This window comes from Apis florea, unplaced genomic scaffold (assembly GCF_048593485.1).
Source record: "Apis florea isolate Af1SG1 unplaced genomic scaffold, ASM4859348v1 contig_1615_pilon, whole genome shotgun sequence".
NCBI lineage: Eukaryota > Metazoa > Arthropoda > Insecta > Hymenoptera > Apidae > Apis > Apis florea.
The window spans coordinates 966,317-984,375 of record NW_028256416.1 but is presented as its reverse complement, the minus strand read 5'-3'; the positions used below and the strand labels follow the sequence as shown (position 1 = coordinate 984,375).

The 18,059-nt window shown below is 40.5% G+C and overlaps 2 protein-coding genes and 1 long non-coding RNA gene across 15 annotated transcripts in view; 2 read left to right on the top strand and 1 right to left on the bottom strand.

Moving 5' to 3' along the window:
• fdl (fused lobes) overlaps positions 1-13,320 on the top strand; it is a 31,751-nt gene extending 18,431 nt beyond the window's left edge. For 5 of the 7 annotated variants that reach the window (XM_012490109.3, XM_031919878.2, XM_012490135.3 and 2 more), the window contains 6 exons: positions 1,699-1,842; positions 2,422-2,520; positions 5,320-5,582; positions 7,338-7,949; positions 9,788-10,517; positions 10,580-13,320. In XM_012490109.3, coding sequence (XP_012345563.1) covers positions 1,699-1,842; positions 2,422-2,520; positions 5,320-5,582; positions 7,338-7,949; positions 9,788-10,517; positions 10,580-10,727 — 1,996 coding nt within the window. In that variant the 3' untranslated portion in view covers positions 10,728-13,320. Of the gene's footprint in view, positions 1-983; positions 1,139-1,698; positions 1,843-2,421; positions 2,521-5,319; positions 5,583-7,337; positions 7,950-9,787; positions 10,518-10,579 lie in introns of those variants that run through there. The other 2 variants (XM_012490118.3, XM_003690177.4) reach the window with 2 other exon arrangements.
• Positions 13,321-13,416: 96 nt separating this feature from the next.
• LOC100867792 (secretin receptor) lies at positions 13,417-16,385 on the top strand. 7 transcript variants are annotated; one of them, XM_086906315.1, is made up of 9 exons: positions 13,417-14,166; positions 14,275-14,627; positions 14,700-14,794; positions 14,851-15,013; positions 15,116-15,272; positions 15,371-15,501; positions 15,605-15,668; positions 15,745-15,883; positions 15,969-16,385. In XM_086906315.1, exons 1-9 carry the CDS (start codon positions 14,061-14,063, stop codon positions 16,000-16,002), a joined length of 1,242 nt encoding a protein of 413 aa, XP_086762441.1. In that variant the 5' UTR covers positions 13,417-14,060; the 3' UTR covers positions 16,003-16,385. The 7 variants fall into 7 exon arrangements, with proteins under 7 accessions (XP_086762441.1, XP_086762411.1, XP_086762438.1 ...); XM_086906285.1 differs by having other exon boundaries at positions 15,577-15,668; XM_086906312.1 differs by having other exon boundaries at positions 15,110-15,272; positions 15,748-15,883.
• On the bottom strand, positions 15,071-15,643 carry LOC147658796 (uncharacterized). Its single transcript, XR_015291635.1, has 2 exons — positions 15,395-15,643; positions 15,071-15,296 (listed from the first exon to the last, which is right to left on the bottom strand). It is a non-coding gene; the product is annotated as an uncharacterized LOC147658796 (long non-coding RNA).
• Positions 16,386-18,059: the final 1,674 nt, after the last annotated feature.

Genomic DNA, 18,059 nt, shown 5'->3' with positions numbered 1-18,059 from the left:
TATTTTAAATATGATAATCTCCATTAAAAGGAGAGAGAGATTGGATCGAGGCCTTTCTTAATCAGAGCAGGGACGACGTGTTATTTTCGTGGCGGAGGAAGACACGCCTTGGAAAGGGTCGTCAGACCTAATTGCACGAAAGCGTCGGTTCCCAACGGTGGTGAGTCACGTTTACGCGTGTCCAACCACGACTGGGGCCGTGTATCGGGATGGAACGAGTCCGTCTGCTTGAAACAAAAAGCCTTTGTTCGTACACCGCCTCCTTTTTCGGCGTACACACACACACACACACATCTCGCATCCCTTTGTGCGCTAAAACGTCCCCGTTTTGTTGGCCAATTCAGAAGGAACTTGTGGCTTTAAGCGTTGAAAAAAGAAAGAAAGGAAGGGAAAGTAATTCGTTGTAAATATCGTGGAATTTTTAGAACGAGCGCATCGATCGCTGATTTTCATTAAATTGGCGTGTTTATCGCGCAAAGAAATATATTCTTTTCAGCCGCAGACCTCTTTGTTTCGTGATTAAAAAAGAATTTTAAATAGAGTTAAGTAAATGTTATATTTTTAGAAGGTATTTTTAAAGCATTATCTTACGTGAGAATTTAGTTGTGGAAAATCGTTTTAACGAGAAGTCGTTATATTCTAAAATCTTTTTTAAATTTTTTGAATATAATTTTGCCCGGCATGTGCATTCAAGAAAAAAACGAAAAACTTGGTTGATTTCATCTCCTCCTGTCAAAAAAGTGATATTTTGATTAAAAAAAATTATTATTCGTTAAGGATATTTCATCATGGTGAACAATAAAAGACAAACGCCCGAGACACTTTTATTGCGACTTATTTTGTATTTTTAATTAATTAAAAACCGGATAAAGCATCGTAGCATAAAACTTTTGCCTGTCCTTCGAGTCGATTTACCACACCATACAGGTTATTCCAATCGATTCTCGGCAGTAGTTGTTCGAAAACTTAGCCTCTCGATACAGCAATAGCGAACGTGGCGACTCCCTCGCCTTTAGTAAAGGCGAAACTACGGAATAAGTCGGTTCTACCTCTGCATCCAGCCGATTCGATCGACACTGCTCGAAATGAACGTCTGCTACCTCTTATTCGATGCTTTCGTACGGATTCGCGTAGAAAGGTAAAGGAAAAAAGAGAAAAGATTGTCTCGATTGATAAATCGTTCGTTTCTTCATCACTCAAATATCGTTTAAATGCGATTCACTGACTTGTGTGCTTCGTTCGCAGTAAATGAAAAATTGCCGCCAATTGTCCGCGAGTAATTATTCCTCTGCTCTCGTAGTGGGATCGCGATGTTGAGAAAGGAAAAAGAATTCTTGAACAAATAAAAAGATGTAGATATATCGGCTTAAAGTCATATCTATAAGCAGATAAGATTAGCAAATTCGATATCGTGTTTAGTATTAAAAATCGATATTTTTTAGAATTTATATATTATATACGTGTATATACTGGAAACGAAGCCAATTCGAATCAGACTTTGTTCGAATAATATTGTGGCGCGTCCAGTTTTCATATCGCGGTTTTAATCGTAGGTTGAAAAAAGAGGTTTTCTTTACATCGTTATTTTTACATCGAGTGTGTATGTAATATCTTTTATCTCTCTTATTTATTTATTAACACTTTTGATTCGATAAAATTAAAAATGAAATTTCATCATCTCTTGTCTGGTTTTCGCAGATTCGCAAGGATGGTTGGCAACGTGTCGAGCGGATGGATGAGGAAGATCCTCCTCTTCCTTGTTTTGATAACCGGGATCCTGCTGATCGCCATGTACGCGCATGCTCCGCCACTCGCCTCCCTTCAGCCGTTCTCGTCGCGACGGTGAGTAGTGCACCAGCGATACGACACGATCCACTCAGTCGATACACCACGCTATTATCGACCCTGTTACGACCTCGCCTCGAGACTCGAACATCGCCGTACGATCCTTCACTCTTGATCGCGCGATCCATCGCGTCTTACCTGATCCTGATCGATCATCACATACACGCTCGCTCGCTCGCTCGCGAATCCAATTGGAGAGGAAGAAGGAACGCGAGGTTCCTTCGTTTTCTCTCTCTCTCTCTCTCTCTCTCTCTCTCCCTCCCTCTCTCTTTCTCTCTGTTTTATCTTCCGTTCACCGCACACTTTTTCCTTTATTTTTTCGATATTGGTCGTTTTATTGTTAACGAAAATCGATTCGATTGTTTTTTTTTTACTCAAAGTGTGGAAATTTTACATCCCTATACCTATGTATATTTCTTACTCTTTGTTCGAATTCTTCCTATCTACCTTTCCTATACTCACACTCACGAGACTCGACGCCTCGTTATTTATTTAATCTTTGTTTATAATCTTTTGTTGCCGCATTCCGTTTCGTTCATTATCTTCCGCATCTCGGATTTGATCGACATCACAAAGACTGAAGGAGTTGCAACGAGGCTTGGTTACTTTCCTGGTCGGTAATGAAAGCACGAAGAGACCCGAAGAACGGCTCTACGAGTATCTGGAAGAGCCTAGGTAACGTCTTTCCCAACCGAGGGAGGAGGGATGATGGTTTCTACCTGCTGGGGAAAAAAGGAAGGAGGAAAAAGGGGAAAAAACGCTTTCTTTCTTTCTTTCTTTCTTTCTTTCTTTCGTTTTCACTTCCCTTTACTTCTTCCAGAAAGTTTGCTCTCCATCCGTCAAACGTCATCCGTTTTTAGTTTTTTTTCTTTTCTTTTCTTTTCTTTCTCTCCTCTTTCCTCCAAGGATCGACCTGCAGTCGCGTATCCCAGTCGCTTCACTCGGCTGTTGTTTATGTCTGGCGGCACACATCACCCTCGTGTCTTCTTTGCATGTCCTCCTCCCTCCCCCTCCCCCTCCCCCTCCCTCTCCCTGCCCATTCTATTTAAATTGTCTGGCTTGACCTTTGCAACGATGATGTTTGTGCTCATCGATCTAGCGTAATTCTAATTTGTTTGTTTGTTTGTTTGTTTATTTATATTTAAGAAACAGTGAACAGCGAGGAATGTGCTCTGTTCGATGTTTACTCGTTAGGGAATGTAAATGTGTAACAATAATAATATTGTGGGTATTTATAGTTTTTTTGATCGACGCAATAATCGTTGTTGTAACTCGAACGATTTCGTCCCTTTCCTTCCATTCGTTATCCACGATTCTTCGAAATTCGAGCATTTCTCTGTCTGGAAAAATCGATCGAGATTTTTCATTATTAAATTATTATTATTTTTCTTTCTCTGGTATTAGATAAATCGAAGAATTTGGAAGAATTCGAAAATGGTGGATAATCGAAAACCGTCATTCTGGAATGATTGTACGTATAATACTTTTTTTTACAACCGCTTTCCCCCGCCACGTTCTCGCCATTTTCCAACCAGGAAATATATAAATAGATCCTCTTGATCGCTTGATCGTCCCTCATTCTCGTGCACACTTTCTTTCTATTAACCAGTTATCCAGTTAGAGTGAAAAGTCGCGGATAAAAAAATCGAATTGAAAAGGAAAAGCATCAACGATCCTATATTTATACGCGCCGAGCTTGAAAAATTGAAATAACTGCGCGTCGAGCTTGACACGCTTCTTTCGACTAACGGCAGATTTCTTGAACGGGGATTTATCTAATGCGCTCGATCGAATTATTATTAACATTATTCGCGAGTTATAATTTCCAATCTCCTCGTTTTGTATTATTTGCCAACATTTTGCATCCGTTACTATTAACCGACCCATGGATTACAGTTAACGGAACTCCTCTTCGTTCGTTCGTTCCTTTTATTTTGGATTATATATCCATCTCTAACTTTAACTTCGAGCGACTTCTTCGCAGCATGTGCTCGAGAAAGATCGTCGCGTTCACGCCTCACAATTCGAGTTGCTTCGATGCTACGTTTCGAGAGAAAAATACGCGATAATCGCTCGTCGTATCGTGTAACAGGCGGCATCTTGTGCAGAACGATTATAGTCGACTATAGTAGCAGCGAAACGGAACGATCGTCCTTTTGTGTTTCGCTTGTTTCTGTGACTCGACACCTTTTCGGATTCTAATTTAAAATTGCAGGGAAAATTAATTTTCGTTCACAATCCTGAAATTCCTCTCTAACTAATTACTCTTCCCAACCGACGTTAATTATCGATCCTATCGAGTTTCCACCAGTTGAATGTTCGTTTGAAACGTTTATTTTTATTACACAGATGCTAATTCCTAACGACTTCTTCTCAATTCCATCCCTCCTTTTCACGCTCACTTTGTACACAGCTCGCTCTATCTCTCTCTCTCGTACTTGTGCTCTTCTCAAGATAACGCTACACATACGTTATACTTAATGTCCGTTTTATTACTTACGTGTCCATGTGTGTCGCATTAAAAAATTAACCGTTACACGATTCGTCCTCTCTCGTCTCCTATCCACAGCGGGTAACGAAAGTATTCGAATGTTTACATTTGCAATCTTCGATGAACGAAATATATACGTTAATGGAACTTGTTTAAGGACAATGAGAGATGTACAGTAGAAATCTCAAGGTTATGCGAAATTTGAAAATGATTCACCATATTTTGCAGCAATTGTATTACATTTATTATACAAACACGTACAGTTAGTATTACTTAACATTAATATTTCGTTGGACCATCTTTGGTGGTAATAATTTGTCTCAATCAATGTTCCGCACTGTGTACCGAATTTGATTTTGTAAAATTACAATCGATAGAATTCCATATTAAGCGTCTGCTTTGAAGATATTTGAAGTTTTGTTTGATTCTTACATAAATGATTGATACACCTCTCACTGTCTTAATTCTTTCGCGACTACGGCCGAAGTACTCTATAGTCGCTCTGCATAAAACGATGCCACTGACATACTACGAGCGATTATAATCGCTCTATTTACTATAGTCGCTCTGTTTAATATACTCGCTCTAACATATCGAGTATCTTTCTCTGGAAACGTAGCATCGATATTTTGTATTTATCATCAATTTTTTTCAACAGACAAAGCAACGATTTTTTTCACTGTTTTTGACGGAAACGTAACGAAAGGGTTCAAACGAGTTCCATTAACGCGTATATTTCGTTCATCAAAGATCAATAAACGTTCGAATTACTTTATATGCCGTATATGCTTCCGTCGATCTTCACTCTATAATACCTTTGGCCACGCTGTTTCACGCATCCGTGTGTCCACGAGTCTGACGCTTGATCGTTAATAAAGGGGGAGGATTAAAAGGTGGAGGGTAACGAAAAATGAAAAGAAAAATGAAAAGAAGAAGAAGAAGTCGTTAAAAGCCGTGCGACCCGCGATCCCGTCGGATCGCAGGACGTTTCAGAGCCCGTGGTCTTGGGTGTGCGTGGCCGGGAGGTGCGAGAGGAGGGCGGTGAGGTCGTCGAGGACCTCGTTGGCGAGTTGTATCGCGCTCTGCGGCGGGAACACGAGGCTCCTGTGGCCGAGGCCGACCGGAAACGTGGTGCTGGGCGAGGAGAGCGTGATCGTGCACCTGCAGCAAATCGAATTCGTCACGGTGAACACGAGCGATCAAGAGACGAGGAATCTGTTGGAGCACGCCAAGGACGTTTTCATCGGTGACGAATTTATTTTTTTACTACTTCTTTCTTTCTTCCTTCCCCTTTCTCGACGTGTGCCACGTGTGCGAATAACAAGTTCTTTCTCCTTTTTTTTTTTTTTTCTTTTCCAAATTCCAAAGATTTGGACACCGTTTATTTCGAAAGGAGTGCAAAAGGTGTAAATTAATTGCGATCAGTGAGTCGATATGCAATTTGATTGTATAATAATTTAGGTTTGTAAATGGAGTTACATCATTTTCATAATTGGCTCATGATTGTAAAAATCATGTTTAATTTCAATTGTGAAAAATTAAAATATATTTTGCATTGATCCAATTTTCCTTGTAAACGATAACAAGAAATAAAATAGGAGTGGTATTTTTTATTTTGAATTGTTAATTGTATTTATATATCGTTAAAATTAACATAAGACATCGATATATATTTATTTATACGTGGCTTGAAATATTCATGATGCACAAAAGATATTTTTCGCATGTAATAGATCTGGCATCGCTGTACAAAGGCGCCAGAGCGATTCTTTTAATTCTGATAAATCTAACGTCTTAAATTCTGTGCTACGTAATTTCTTTCATTGACAGTTTTTAAAATATTAACTAGCTTAACAAATAAAAAGTTTACGCCAAATTAATCACAAATTATATCTCATTTTTTTTTTATGAAAATGAATTTTCAAAATAAACGGTCCATTTTATTGTTTCAGTCGGATATTTTTCTCGATCGAACGATCGTCGTCTTCCAAGTTAAAATTTCCAGCTTTAAATCTTTGTTACTACGTTCCTTAAGATACAGCAAACCGTTTCAGTAGCTTCAACGGCTGATCTCCTAAGCTTGGAATGCGAAAAGTAAGCAGTAATGCCATATCGCTCGAAATCGTTGCACAGGAAATTCTTAAAGACGAAAGAACGCTGTTTCGAGTGGCGCCACGGTCGTAGAAAGAGAGAGGAAGGAACTTATTCGCACGCCTAATATAAATACACCTATATCTCGCTTGGATACGGCCTGGACACGTTTCGAAAAGTCAATTATTTTTATTATTAAAACAAATTCGATTGGATCTGGTTCGAATTTTTTAAGATAAAACAACGTAGTTTTTAGTTCATAAAGCATTCTTTTTGGCCGTAAATCGAGAAAGTGCCATTAATCCTTTGCGCTCTCAGGCACCGCTTGGATCGACGCGACGATATTTATTTATGTTCGATTTTTTTTTAAAATAAATTCCTAAGATCTTCGCGTATAAAATGATTAGATTTTTTTTTTTATCTGAAATTAGCTCGAACTGCATTTTCCGATGCTCAAAATGGATAGATGGAAATATGAAATAACGAAATTATCTCTATTCCTTAAGAAATTGAGGATAGAGGGAAGGAAAATAGAGATGTAAGAGAAGTAAGAATAATAAACCGACGATATATACTTTGATATTCGACAAATTTTCTTTCTTCATACGTAAAAAAAAAAAAAAAAAATATTGAAATGATTTCACGCGCGAACGAACGTGTAAAATTTTTTATATTTCAACCCTTTGCACCATTTACATTTATATTTAAATAAGATACAACGCAATTACATTATTAACTAATACAGGAGTAGTGCAGGGAGAAATTGAAATATAAAGAAATGGAATTAAACGGGAAAATAAATCGTCTCGTTAATTCCGAGTGAAAAAGCCTTGAAAAAGGCCGTCGCCAAAGCCAAAACAACGCCTCTCCCCTCGTTACAACACCTCAACGTTGGTACAATTGGTTGCAGGGAACGTCAGGAGTTTGATAAAGACGCCGAACGCGAGAAGCAGGCCGGGCGTGGACGCGTTCGTGATATATTTATCGGCGGGCACGGGAGGGGCGAGCGGGCCCAGCCTTGACGTGGACGAGTGGTACACGGTGGACGTGGTGGGCAGGGGGAGGGGGCTGGAGGCTCGAGTGGTGGGGAGGAGCTACTTCGGGGCGAGGCACGGTTTGGAGACCCTCGGCCAGATGATCTGGTGGGACGAGAGCGCGGGGCGGGAGGGCGGGTTGCGGGTTCTTTCGAGGGCCTCGGTCGAGGACAAGCCCGCGTTCCCTTACAGAGGGTTGCTGATCGACACGGGCAGGCAATTCTTCCCTGTCGAGCGTTTGAAACGAGTGATCGACGGGATGGCGGCGTCCAAGTTGAACACGTTCCACTGGCACCTGTCCGACTCGCAGAGCTTCCCATTCGACTCGGCCCAGTTCCCGGAAATGGCGAGGTGGGGGGCGTACAGCGGGGACCAGATATACACGCCCGACGACGTCAAGGATCTGGCTGATTACGCGAGGATACGGGGAGTCCGGGTCCTCGTCGAGATCGACTCACCGGCGCACGCTGGCGCTGGCTGGCAGTGGGGTGAGTTGGGGATTGGACTCGTGGATTCCTCGTTTGTTATGATTATTTATCATTGAAAAGTAACGATGCCGATTTAGTCTCGTTGCCGATTCGAGTTCGTTGGATCTTGAAGGAAAGATGTTTGGGATGATAATTTAAAGTGGACGAAGGAAAGCTTCTCTAATTCGTGAGATAATTGTTAGATTATTTATTATTGAAAAGTAACGATGCGTTTAGTCTCGTTGCCGATTTGAGCGTTGATTATCACTTATATAATGATATTGCTCGGCGAATTATTTAACAATGATTTAGTTGGATTTTGAAGGAAATGGAAGGATGTTTGGAGTGGTAATTTAAAGTGGATGAAGGAAAGTTTCTCTAATTCGTGAGATAATTGTTAGATTATTTATTATTGAAAAGTAACGATGCGTTTAGTCTCGTTGCCGATTCGAGTTCGTTGGATCTTGAAGGAAATGGAAGGATTGGGATGATAATTTGAGATGATAATTTAAAGTGGATGAAGGAAAGCTTCTCTAATTCGTGAGATAATTGTTAGATTATTTATTATTGAAAAGTAACGATGTCGATTTAGTCTCGTTGCCGATTCGAGTTCGTTGGATCTTGAAGGAAAGATGTTTGGGATGATAATTTAAAGTGGACGAAGGAAAGCTTCTCTAATTCGTGAGATAATTGTTAGATTATTTAAAAAGTAATACGTTCGATTTGTTCTCTCGACGAGCTTTGTACTGTTGTTGTCGATTTGAGCGTTGATTATCATTTACGAATTCATTGGATCTTGAAATGGAAAAGTATCTGGTTTGGGATGATAGTCTAAGGTGCGTTTCTAAATGCTGATAATTCAATTCGTGTTGAAGATTTAGATTCCGTGTGAAAAAGTTTTAAAAATGTGAGATTGTTGAAAAATCTTTTACTATTATTAATTTAAGTATGATCGAACAAGATTTCTCGTCAAATTCATTCGATCTTGGATCTTTCAATGCTTCAATGGTTCAACAAAAGCTTCTCTAATTCCGTGAGAAAATTATTAATTTCTTTCAAATTCTTGTTATCAATTAAACGTTAATTATCAATAACAAACGATATTCAAATTCATGGATATTGAAGGAAATGGAAGGTTTGGATTGCATTTTTCAATGCATCGATAGTTTAACAAAAGCTTCTTTAATTCGTAGATTCCGCGAGAAACTCGTTAGATTATTTAAAAAGATCATTTACAATAGAAACGAAAGAGTGTCTGGTTTAGGATGATAGTTTAGGATGACAGAATGCAATTTTTCAATCCTAAAAATAACTTTACAAGCCTCTCTAATTCAATGTGGAAAATTCCACTTGAAAAGTGTTACTTAAAAAATAATATCTCGTTTCTCTTGTTATCAATTTAATTATTATTAACGATATTACAACGATATTGGCCGATGAAGCAAAACGAAAGATGTTTACTTTGAAATTGTAATGCAAAGTTTTAATAATCCAAATTCATCGTATCTTTAAAAAAAAAAAAAAAGAACGAAAAGACGTCCGATGATAATTTTCAACACTAACCTTCTCTAACTCGTAGCTCTAGCTTCCTCGCGAAAAGCGTTTAGATCGCTTGAAAAATAACACCTCGTTTCCCTATTCGTTTCGTCAATTTAAGCTCGTTAATTGTCGTCAACGAACATATATATATATATATATATACATTCCTCACCGCGTGAAAAACGAGAGATCTCGTTCGATCCGAGATAAAGCACCGTTCGAAAAATCCGCCGTTTAAACCCGGCTGAAAACTCGCGAAAAAGGAAAGAGAGTAGTGGTGTCGGCGCTCGTCCGCCGATTGATCTTGTCAATTTATTCAGGGACGGAGTACGGTTACGGGGAGCTGGCACTGTGCGTTGATCAGCAGCCATGGTCGTCGTATTGCGGGGAGCCGAATTGCGGCCAGTTGAATCCCATCAACGAGCACACGTATCGAATACTCGAGGGCCTGTACAAGGAGCTGCTCGAGCTGACCGAGATCCGGGACGTGGTGCACCTCGGCGGGGACGAGGTGAACCTCGACTGCTGGGCCCAGTACGGGAACATCACGGCAGCGATGCAGGCGCAGAACATGACCGACCACCACGCCATGTGGGCCGAGTTCGAGACGAAGATGCTGCACAGGCTGGTTAGGGCGAACCGCGACGAGACGCCCAAGGCCGTGATCCTGTGGAGCTCCCCGTTGACCAAGAGGCCCTACATCACCATGTACTTCGATCCCAAGATCCACGTGATCCAATCGTGGGGGGGCAGCAACTGGCCCGAGACGCCCGACCTTCTCGAGGACGGTTTCAGGGTGATCCTCTCCCACGTGGACACGTGGTACCTCGACTGCGGCTTCGGCAGGTGGAGGGAGACGGGGGAGGCCGCCTGCGGCGAGTACCGCACCTGGCAGACCGTCTACAACCACAGGCCGTGGAGGGACTACCCCCAGCAGCATTGGGGCCTAGTGTTGGGCGGGGAGGCGGCGATATGGAGCGAGCAGACGGGCGACGCGTCGTTGGGCCCTCGCCTCTGGCCCAGAGCCTCCGCCCTCGCCGAGAGATTATGGTGAGTGGGAGGATCGATCGATCGATCGATCGATAATTGAGAATAATTGAAAATTGTTTCAGGAGCGACACGCCGACCAACGGTTACTCGACTGACGAGAACGTGTACACGAGGCTGGCCGCGCACATGGAGCTTCTCACCAGCCGGGGATTGAAGACGGAGGCGATGTGGCCGCAGTGGTGTTCCCAGAACCCGGGCAAGTGTCTCTGACCGTTCCTCACCAACCCGTACACCTTCGACCGGAATTGCTGCACGCGTGGTCGAGCGGGGGAACGAGTCGAGGCGAGCTCGTGGTCGGGCCTTTCTTCGCTCGTCGAGCTGGCCCTCCCATTTTGAGGGAATGGAAAGAAAGAAAGGAAGGAAGAAAGAAATCGACGGAGGGATCGGTGAAACGAAACACCGATTCGAGGAGATCGAATTGAAAGGATGGAGGGAAAGGAAGAAAAGGAGATTCGCTTCGATTTCTCGTTTCTCTTGCCTGGGGATAACGATAAAATGAGTTTTGAGTTTTTCCTCACTTCCCCACGAAAAAAGGAAAAAAAAAAAAAAAAAAAAAGAAAAGAGTAGGCAAAAATATTTTATACTTTATTATACGCGACAGAGGTTACAGAAAGGTCGAAACGAACAAGGTCAATTGAAGAACGCGTAATAAATACACACACACACACACACACGTAACACAAGAGCGCGATTTTATATTTGTATCGCGCGACGCCATAATACTTTTCGTTCAAAGTGCCTTTCCAATTGTAATTCTACTCGTGTTATTGTGAAACGACACCATTTATTGCAACACCATCGTGCGCGTTCCTATTTAAGGATCTCGATGAATCGTCGAGATCGTCCTGCGTCGTTGACGATAGATCGTTGTGGGGCGCACGATCGGAAAATCGTCGGTCGTCTATCGAATCTGTATCTGATAGTAGTCTCCTCCTACGTCGAAAAACCAAAAAGAAAAAATTCTGTCGAAACTTTTCGCTCGAGCGATATTCTTTTGATATTTTTTTTTTTTTTTTAATTTAAGGAATGGGAAAAATTTGAATTTTCAATCATTCATTTCTTCTATTCTTCATTTCGGAAGAAATTCTTGTTCGATCGATGTTGTACACGAGGCGTGTATGCATTATATCGGCAGAAATTTTTTTTCACATTCTTCTTTTCGAAAGACTGTTGTGATGATACTTCCACCGAGAAGAAGAAATAACGAAATAGAAAACATTCCAATGGATGATAAACCGATGGTGAATATAATCAATCGACTCGACGGGGGAAAAAGGATCCAATCCTTTTTTTTTTTTTTTTTTTTTTCCTCGATTTTTTTTCCCCGTCGAAGAAAATTTATCTTACTCGAAAGTGTCGGAAGTATCACTTTTCGTAACGCGACAAAGCGAAGCGTGGCCGTCATGAATGAAAATGACGCCATTCCGCGTAGGCTTCCCTCTTTAAACTGCCAGTTCTAGGTCCTACATAGAACTTGCTATAAAATTTGAAAAAAGAGAAAAAAAAAAAAAAGAAAGAAAGAACGCAAGACCGTTGCTCTTCTTCGTAAAGAAAGACAGCATGGACAATTGAAAAGAGGAAATGTGCATGGAGCAAATGTTCAAGGAATTCCGTTCTTTGGCAGTGCGCGCATTATTCATATCCCTCGAAGCCAAAGAGATCATGATTGAGAAAATAAAAGAAAGAAAGAAAGAAAAAAAAAAAGCCATAAAGACACTTTGTACTATTACTACTACTACTACTACTACTACTATTACTACTACTACTACTACGCAAATAATACTCTCCTTGTTTGTAACGAGGATCACGAAGAAAAAAAAAAAAAAACTCTGTTTAGATTATTTATAAGAAGAATGTTTCTCGAAACGACGAAAAGAAGAAAACGTCCGGATCAAAGGCCGAATTCGTTCGTTTCTTAATGAATTGTCTCTCGCGTATATTTGTGAAATCGTGTTAACGAGACGCGTCTCTCTCTCTCTCTCTCTTTCTCTCTCTCTCTCTCTACGTCTCGAGTAAAAGATAAAGAAAAATGGCCTATTGATATATATATAATAACCGTGGAAATTTTTGTAAATAACAGGATCATTCGCGTTAGAAGATTGATTGATTAATAATGTAGGATATAGTAGCGTAATCGAAGGATAAAGGAAAGGAGGAATGATGTATATGTACGTACTTACTAACGACTTACCAACATCGATGGCTGTAAGATAGAAGTGACTTTTAGAAGATCGGCGAGAATCATCCGCTCGGGTGATGTTTGTCGCGAGATACGAGAGGGAAAAGAAAGAAAGAAAAAAGAAATGATAACTGTAAGAAAAGAAGAGAGAGAAAAGATTCGTGAAGGGGAGAGATGGAAAAGAACGATTATTTAAGAACGTAATATTGTAAAATTGTTTTGGATGGAAAATTTTCTTTTTTTTTTTTTTTTTTTTTTTTTTTACGGGATCGAAATCGAATCGCGGCGCGAATTCGATTTTCGCGCGCCGCGAACGATTTCTCGAGTTGATCCACGATAAGAGGAGATAACGCGATCTGTTGTTGTGAAGCGTGGTTGGTGTAAGTTTAACGTAAAAAAAAAAAAAAAGGAAAAAAAAAAAACACGAATTTTGAATACACGGGCTCCACGGGTTCTTTTTTTCGCCCCCATCGAGAATTTCTCCTCCCCCGTCCATTCTCTCCGTCCAGAATAAATAATAATAATAATAATAATAATAGTGAATAATACGAACATTTTATAACGATATATAATTTACGAGAAATTATTTTTTTGTAAGTCATTAAAGAGAGAAAAAAAATCGAACAATTATCGACTTCTTAATAATTTTTATTTTTACTTGGGCAAAAGAAGGAAGAAGAAAAAGAAAATGTAAGAATATCCTTTTCTACGTACACTTGGATGGTCGTATTATTATTACTTTTTTTTTTTTTTTTTTTTTATTAAATCGTTACTTCATATCCATTCTCTCTGTGCCTGATACAATTTCGATGATCGATCACTCCTCGCGGTGGTTCTATCTTATAATATTGATAGGATTATAGAACCATCATCGTTTTGACGATGGATGATGGATCGACGATGGATCGCCATGTTTAATCCATTTGCTTTATTGCGTTTATCTTGTAAATTGTATACAAGGTATCGACATCCCCCTCCGATAAATATAATTATTTTTCGTATAATAGAAAATATATTATCGTAGAATGCGTCCACCGCCATTGGAAAGAGAAGAAGGGATCGACAAATTACGATAAGAGAGTAGAAGACTCTCGGCCGACGCGTCGTCGACTCGTACTACTTACGATCTGCCCCCTCTCCCTCTCTCCATACCTAGTAGTGTACGCGTAGAAAGAAGAAGACCGAGGGTGAGGCGTCTGCAAACATATTTCCATACCCATCTAATCCACTGCCACTGGTCACTTCGATTTCAGATTTCAAAAGATTCGCATCACCTATTCAATTCGCCTCGTTCGATCGACATTCGACGTTTTCGAAAAATTTTTTCTTTTATCGAGTGCAGTATCGTGCGTATACAATTCGAGATGGCTTCGACCGAATTCGAGCCGAAAGTTACGATCGACGAGGCATCAATCGCGGAACATTTTTTGCTCGAGCAAAAACGAAAATGCATTGGATTGATGACGGAGTGTAAGTTCGTTCATTTTTCTTCATTCTGATAACAAAATACGTTCGAGTGAGAATTATAAATATCGACTTTTCCTTTCTTTCTTTTCTTTTCTTTTCTTTTTTAAACAGATCGAAACATCACGTCGCGAGATGCGTATTGCCCGCCGCACTTCGACGGAGTGCTTTGCTGGTCGTACGCCAAGGCCTCCAGCGTTGCCACTTTACCCTGTCCACCCAACACTGGCCCACCGCTAAACCAATTAGATGCCAGCTCCGCTCTAAACGCACCTGTCGCGACAACAGTGGCGACGAAAGCTTGCCTTTCGAACGGCCGGTGGTACGTGAATTCTGAAAATATTTGGCAGAGCAATTACAGCCTGTGCGAATTGTCCGACGAGTTCACCGATCGTCGTTACCTCGTCGATTTAGGACTCGGGATATTTCGGTCACGGGATTACAAAAACATCGAATCTTTGTTAAACGTAAGAATTGAATTTTTAAAAGATCGTTTTCCTTTTCCCTTCAATCGACGCCTTAAATTGAACTTTCGTCAGAGATGGTTGCCTATCGTCAGGATCGTGTCCCAAATTGGATATTCCACGTCCTTCGCCATGTTGATCGTAGCGATGATCGTTTTCTCGTTGCTCAGGTATGCTTTCTTTCTTTTCTTCGTTTCTTCTTGATCCAATTAATTAATCCTTTTAGAAAACTGAGAAACCCAAGGAACAAATTGCACATGCACTTGTTCGCCTCGTTCATAATGAGAGCGTTTATGACACTGGTCAGAGATTGGATCTTCGTCGATGGTATCAGCCGAACCGTGGACGTGATCTACGTCGAGAATTATGCTTTTATCAAGCAACGAAACGTAGGCCGTGTTATTAAATAAAATTCGATGAAGAGAGAGAGAGAAAAAAGAACAATATCTAATATATATATATATATTATATCTCGAGATAATCAGTTACAGATGATAATCTGCAAGGTGGTCACGAGCGGGTGGCAATACTTCATCGTGGCCAATTACTCTTGGATCCTGATGGAGGGTCTCTACTTGCACAATTTGATCGTTTGGGCGTTCTGCGCGGACAGCGAAGCGATCAATTTGTACGTCTTGATGGGATGGGGTAAGATCTCCTCCAGTCGATTACCTGTAATTCGTGATTAATCGAAATTGGCCAAGATACGTGAAAATTGAACTTGAATAATTTATCCAATGATTAAGGATTACCCGTTTTCGTGGTTCTACCTTGGATAATAATTCGCGCCATTGTCGAGGACACGCTTTGCTGGACCACTCACGGCAATCCTTCCCTGTTTCTCCTTATAAGGATTCCCATCATGATATCGAATTTGGTAAGTGATTCCTCCTCGTGCTCCTTCTCGTGAACGTGCGGTTGATCCAGCGAATAATCAAATGAACGTTATCAGTTCAACTTCCTACTGTTCCTCAACATAGTGCGCGTCCTGTTCGTTAAATTCAAAACGTCCGTGCATCTGCAACGAAAGAAAATGCAATACAGGTAAATTTGAAGAGAGGACTCCTTTCTCGAGATGATTGTAAAGTTTTGTTGTTGATTATTTTCTCTTCCAACACAGTAGGTGGGCCAAATCTACCCTGGTACTGGTCCCGCTATTTGGCGCTCATTACACTCTATTCCTGGCCTTTTCGTATCATAATGATAAACGCGTGGAACTCGTTTGGCTCTTCTTCGATCAGTTATTCGTCTCTTTTCAAGTAATTCGATTATCCTTAAAAAGAAAGAAGATGGAAAACTTTTTTGAAAATGTGTGGATTCGGAGTAATTATTATATATCTCCAGGGTTCTTTCGTTGCTTTGCTTTATTGTTTGTTGAACGTCGAGGTGAGAACGGAAATTAAACGAGCGTGGAGAACAAGATGGTCGAGGAATGCGAATATTTTCGTGTCCACGTGTCGGGAGTCAAGAAGGAGGAAAGCTATTCGTCGCTACAGAAAATCGAACGATTACGATCATCTCACCAGTACCACTTTGAGAACTGCGTTGCAATCTGATAGAAGATCGAATGATTTTTGGCCAAATGCCTTAGAAATGGAGACAGGATAGAAAGAATTTTAAGAAAGAACGGTTTTATATGTGATAGATAATTACGTAGTTTTCTTTTTTTTTTTTTTTTTTCAGAGAAACTTCAATTTTAACATCGTCAAAAATGTAATAAAGTATACAATTACGAAATATAAAATATTATCAACGATAAAATGTACCAGATTAAAATATACACGATCATTCTTATCGATAATGTATAAAACCAAGAGCATGTATGACAAGGAGAGGAAATAATGTGAGAAGGACGGAGATAGTGAAAATATTGAAATCAACGCCATCTTCAGAGTGCCGCAAATGAAACGCGCAAAGGAAGGATAGAAAATAGTATGAGAAGGATAGAGATAGAATAAGAATTGATCCTTGACGCCATCTCTCGAGCGCAAAGAACGATATGTTCGACGAATCATATTAACAAAACGCTCAAGAGATGGCGTTAAACACTGATTCTCGTTCTATCTCTATCCTTCTCATACTATCTTCTATCCTTTCTTCGTGTGTTTCATTTGCGGCACACCAGAGATGGCGCTGATTTCAATATTTTTACTATTTCCATCCTTCTCCCGTTATTTTCTCTCCTTGTTTATACCTTACCATTATCGCGAGAATAGAAACGAGAAATTCAAGAGACGTCTATTGAACATATTTTCATCTATCCTTTTTATAACGTATTTCTATATAAATTCTATATATAAATATTACGTAGAATTAATCTATTCTATCGCATCGTCCTTGATAAAATATCTTTTTCCTAATATTTTCATCATCGATCACTGCATAAAAAGTTAACAACATACTTTCACATACATATTTTGCATTTAATTTTGAAATTTTCCTCTCAACAGACACGATTCTCGCGAAACTGTTCTTCTTTTCAAGCGGATTTTTTAAACGGGCAATCGAAGCTCGAATCGAAACAATGCATAAACAATTCTAAACATTCGATCTCGCAGAAAGAAGAGAGCGAGATGAACCCTTTTGTTGAAAGACCCTCTGAAAAGTCACGTGGCGGAAAGAGGCGTCGAAAAGGCAGGGGCGTTGAAAGCGTGAACTATCTCATGACACCAGCGAGCGAAAAAGAAATATTAATCGCGGTTCGCCTCATCTCGATTTTCGTCCCAACCATGCAATCTCCGACACGTGTACATTGCGTAACGTGTACATTATACATTATACATCGTCCTATGATTACTGCAAGTGGCGTTGCACCCTTTAACGCCCATCCCTAACCATTTTGTCCACAGCACAATTTGCGTGATTGCACCGTTCCGATCCTCCAAATATCTTTTCGTTAACCCAACCTAACCTAACCTAACCTAACCTAACCTATCATCGACACGAATTTCAACGAAATAATCGTTCATTTCAACCTCGCCGATATTCCACCTCAAAAAACGCAAATATATATCGCACCTCCCCCCAAAAAATAGGGAAAAAAATACAAAAAAAGAAAAAGACGAAGCGAAGGAAGAAGTGTTAAACGTTCTTCCAAGCTTCGATTCCAACGATCAATTTTTACTTCTCTCCGAATATCAGAATGTGTAATATAATAATCACGAATGTAACGAATGTTTTGTTAGACGAAAGTCGCATGATCGATAAAACGGTCCACCCATTCGGTCCACCAGGCGTGGAAATGTTCCATGGTGTGGAACATTGATGGCGATGGCGGCCAGTTCGGGGCGGTCTCGATCCCTGTTTCCCGCTTTTCCATTGGAGGAACGGGCAAGGGGAAGATGCTGCTGAGGGGAGAGAGAGAGAGAGAGAGAGAGCGAGGGAAGAGGGATGAACGAGGGGATGTTTCGAGGGAGGCGTGGTCCCGCGGACAAC

Bases quoted from the DNA above. Each gene is read 5' to 3' on its own strand.
- LOC100867792 (XM_012489516.3), top strand. From the start codon at position 14,061: ATGGCTTCGACCGAATTCGAGCCGAAAGTTACGATCGACGAGGCATCA. The intron at 15,014-15,109 runs GTAGGCCGTGTT...CGAGATAATCAG, and splicing joins CTTTTATCAAGCAACGAAAC to TTACAGATGATAATCTGCAA. The intron at 15,273-15,370 runs GTAAGATCTCCT...CCAATGATTAAG, and splicing joins GTACGTCTTGATGGGATGGG to GATTACCCGTTTTCGTGGTT.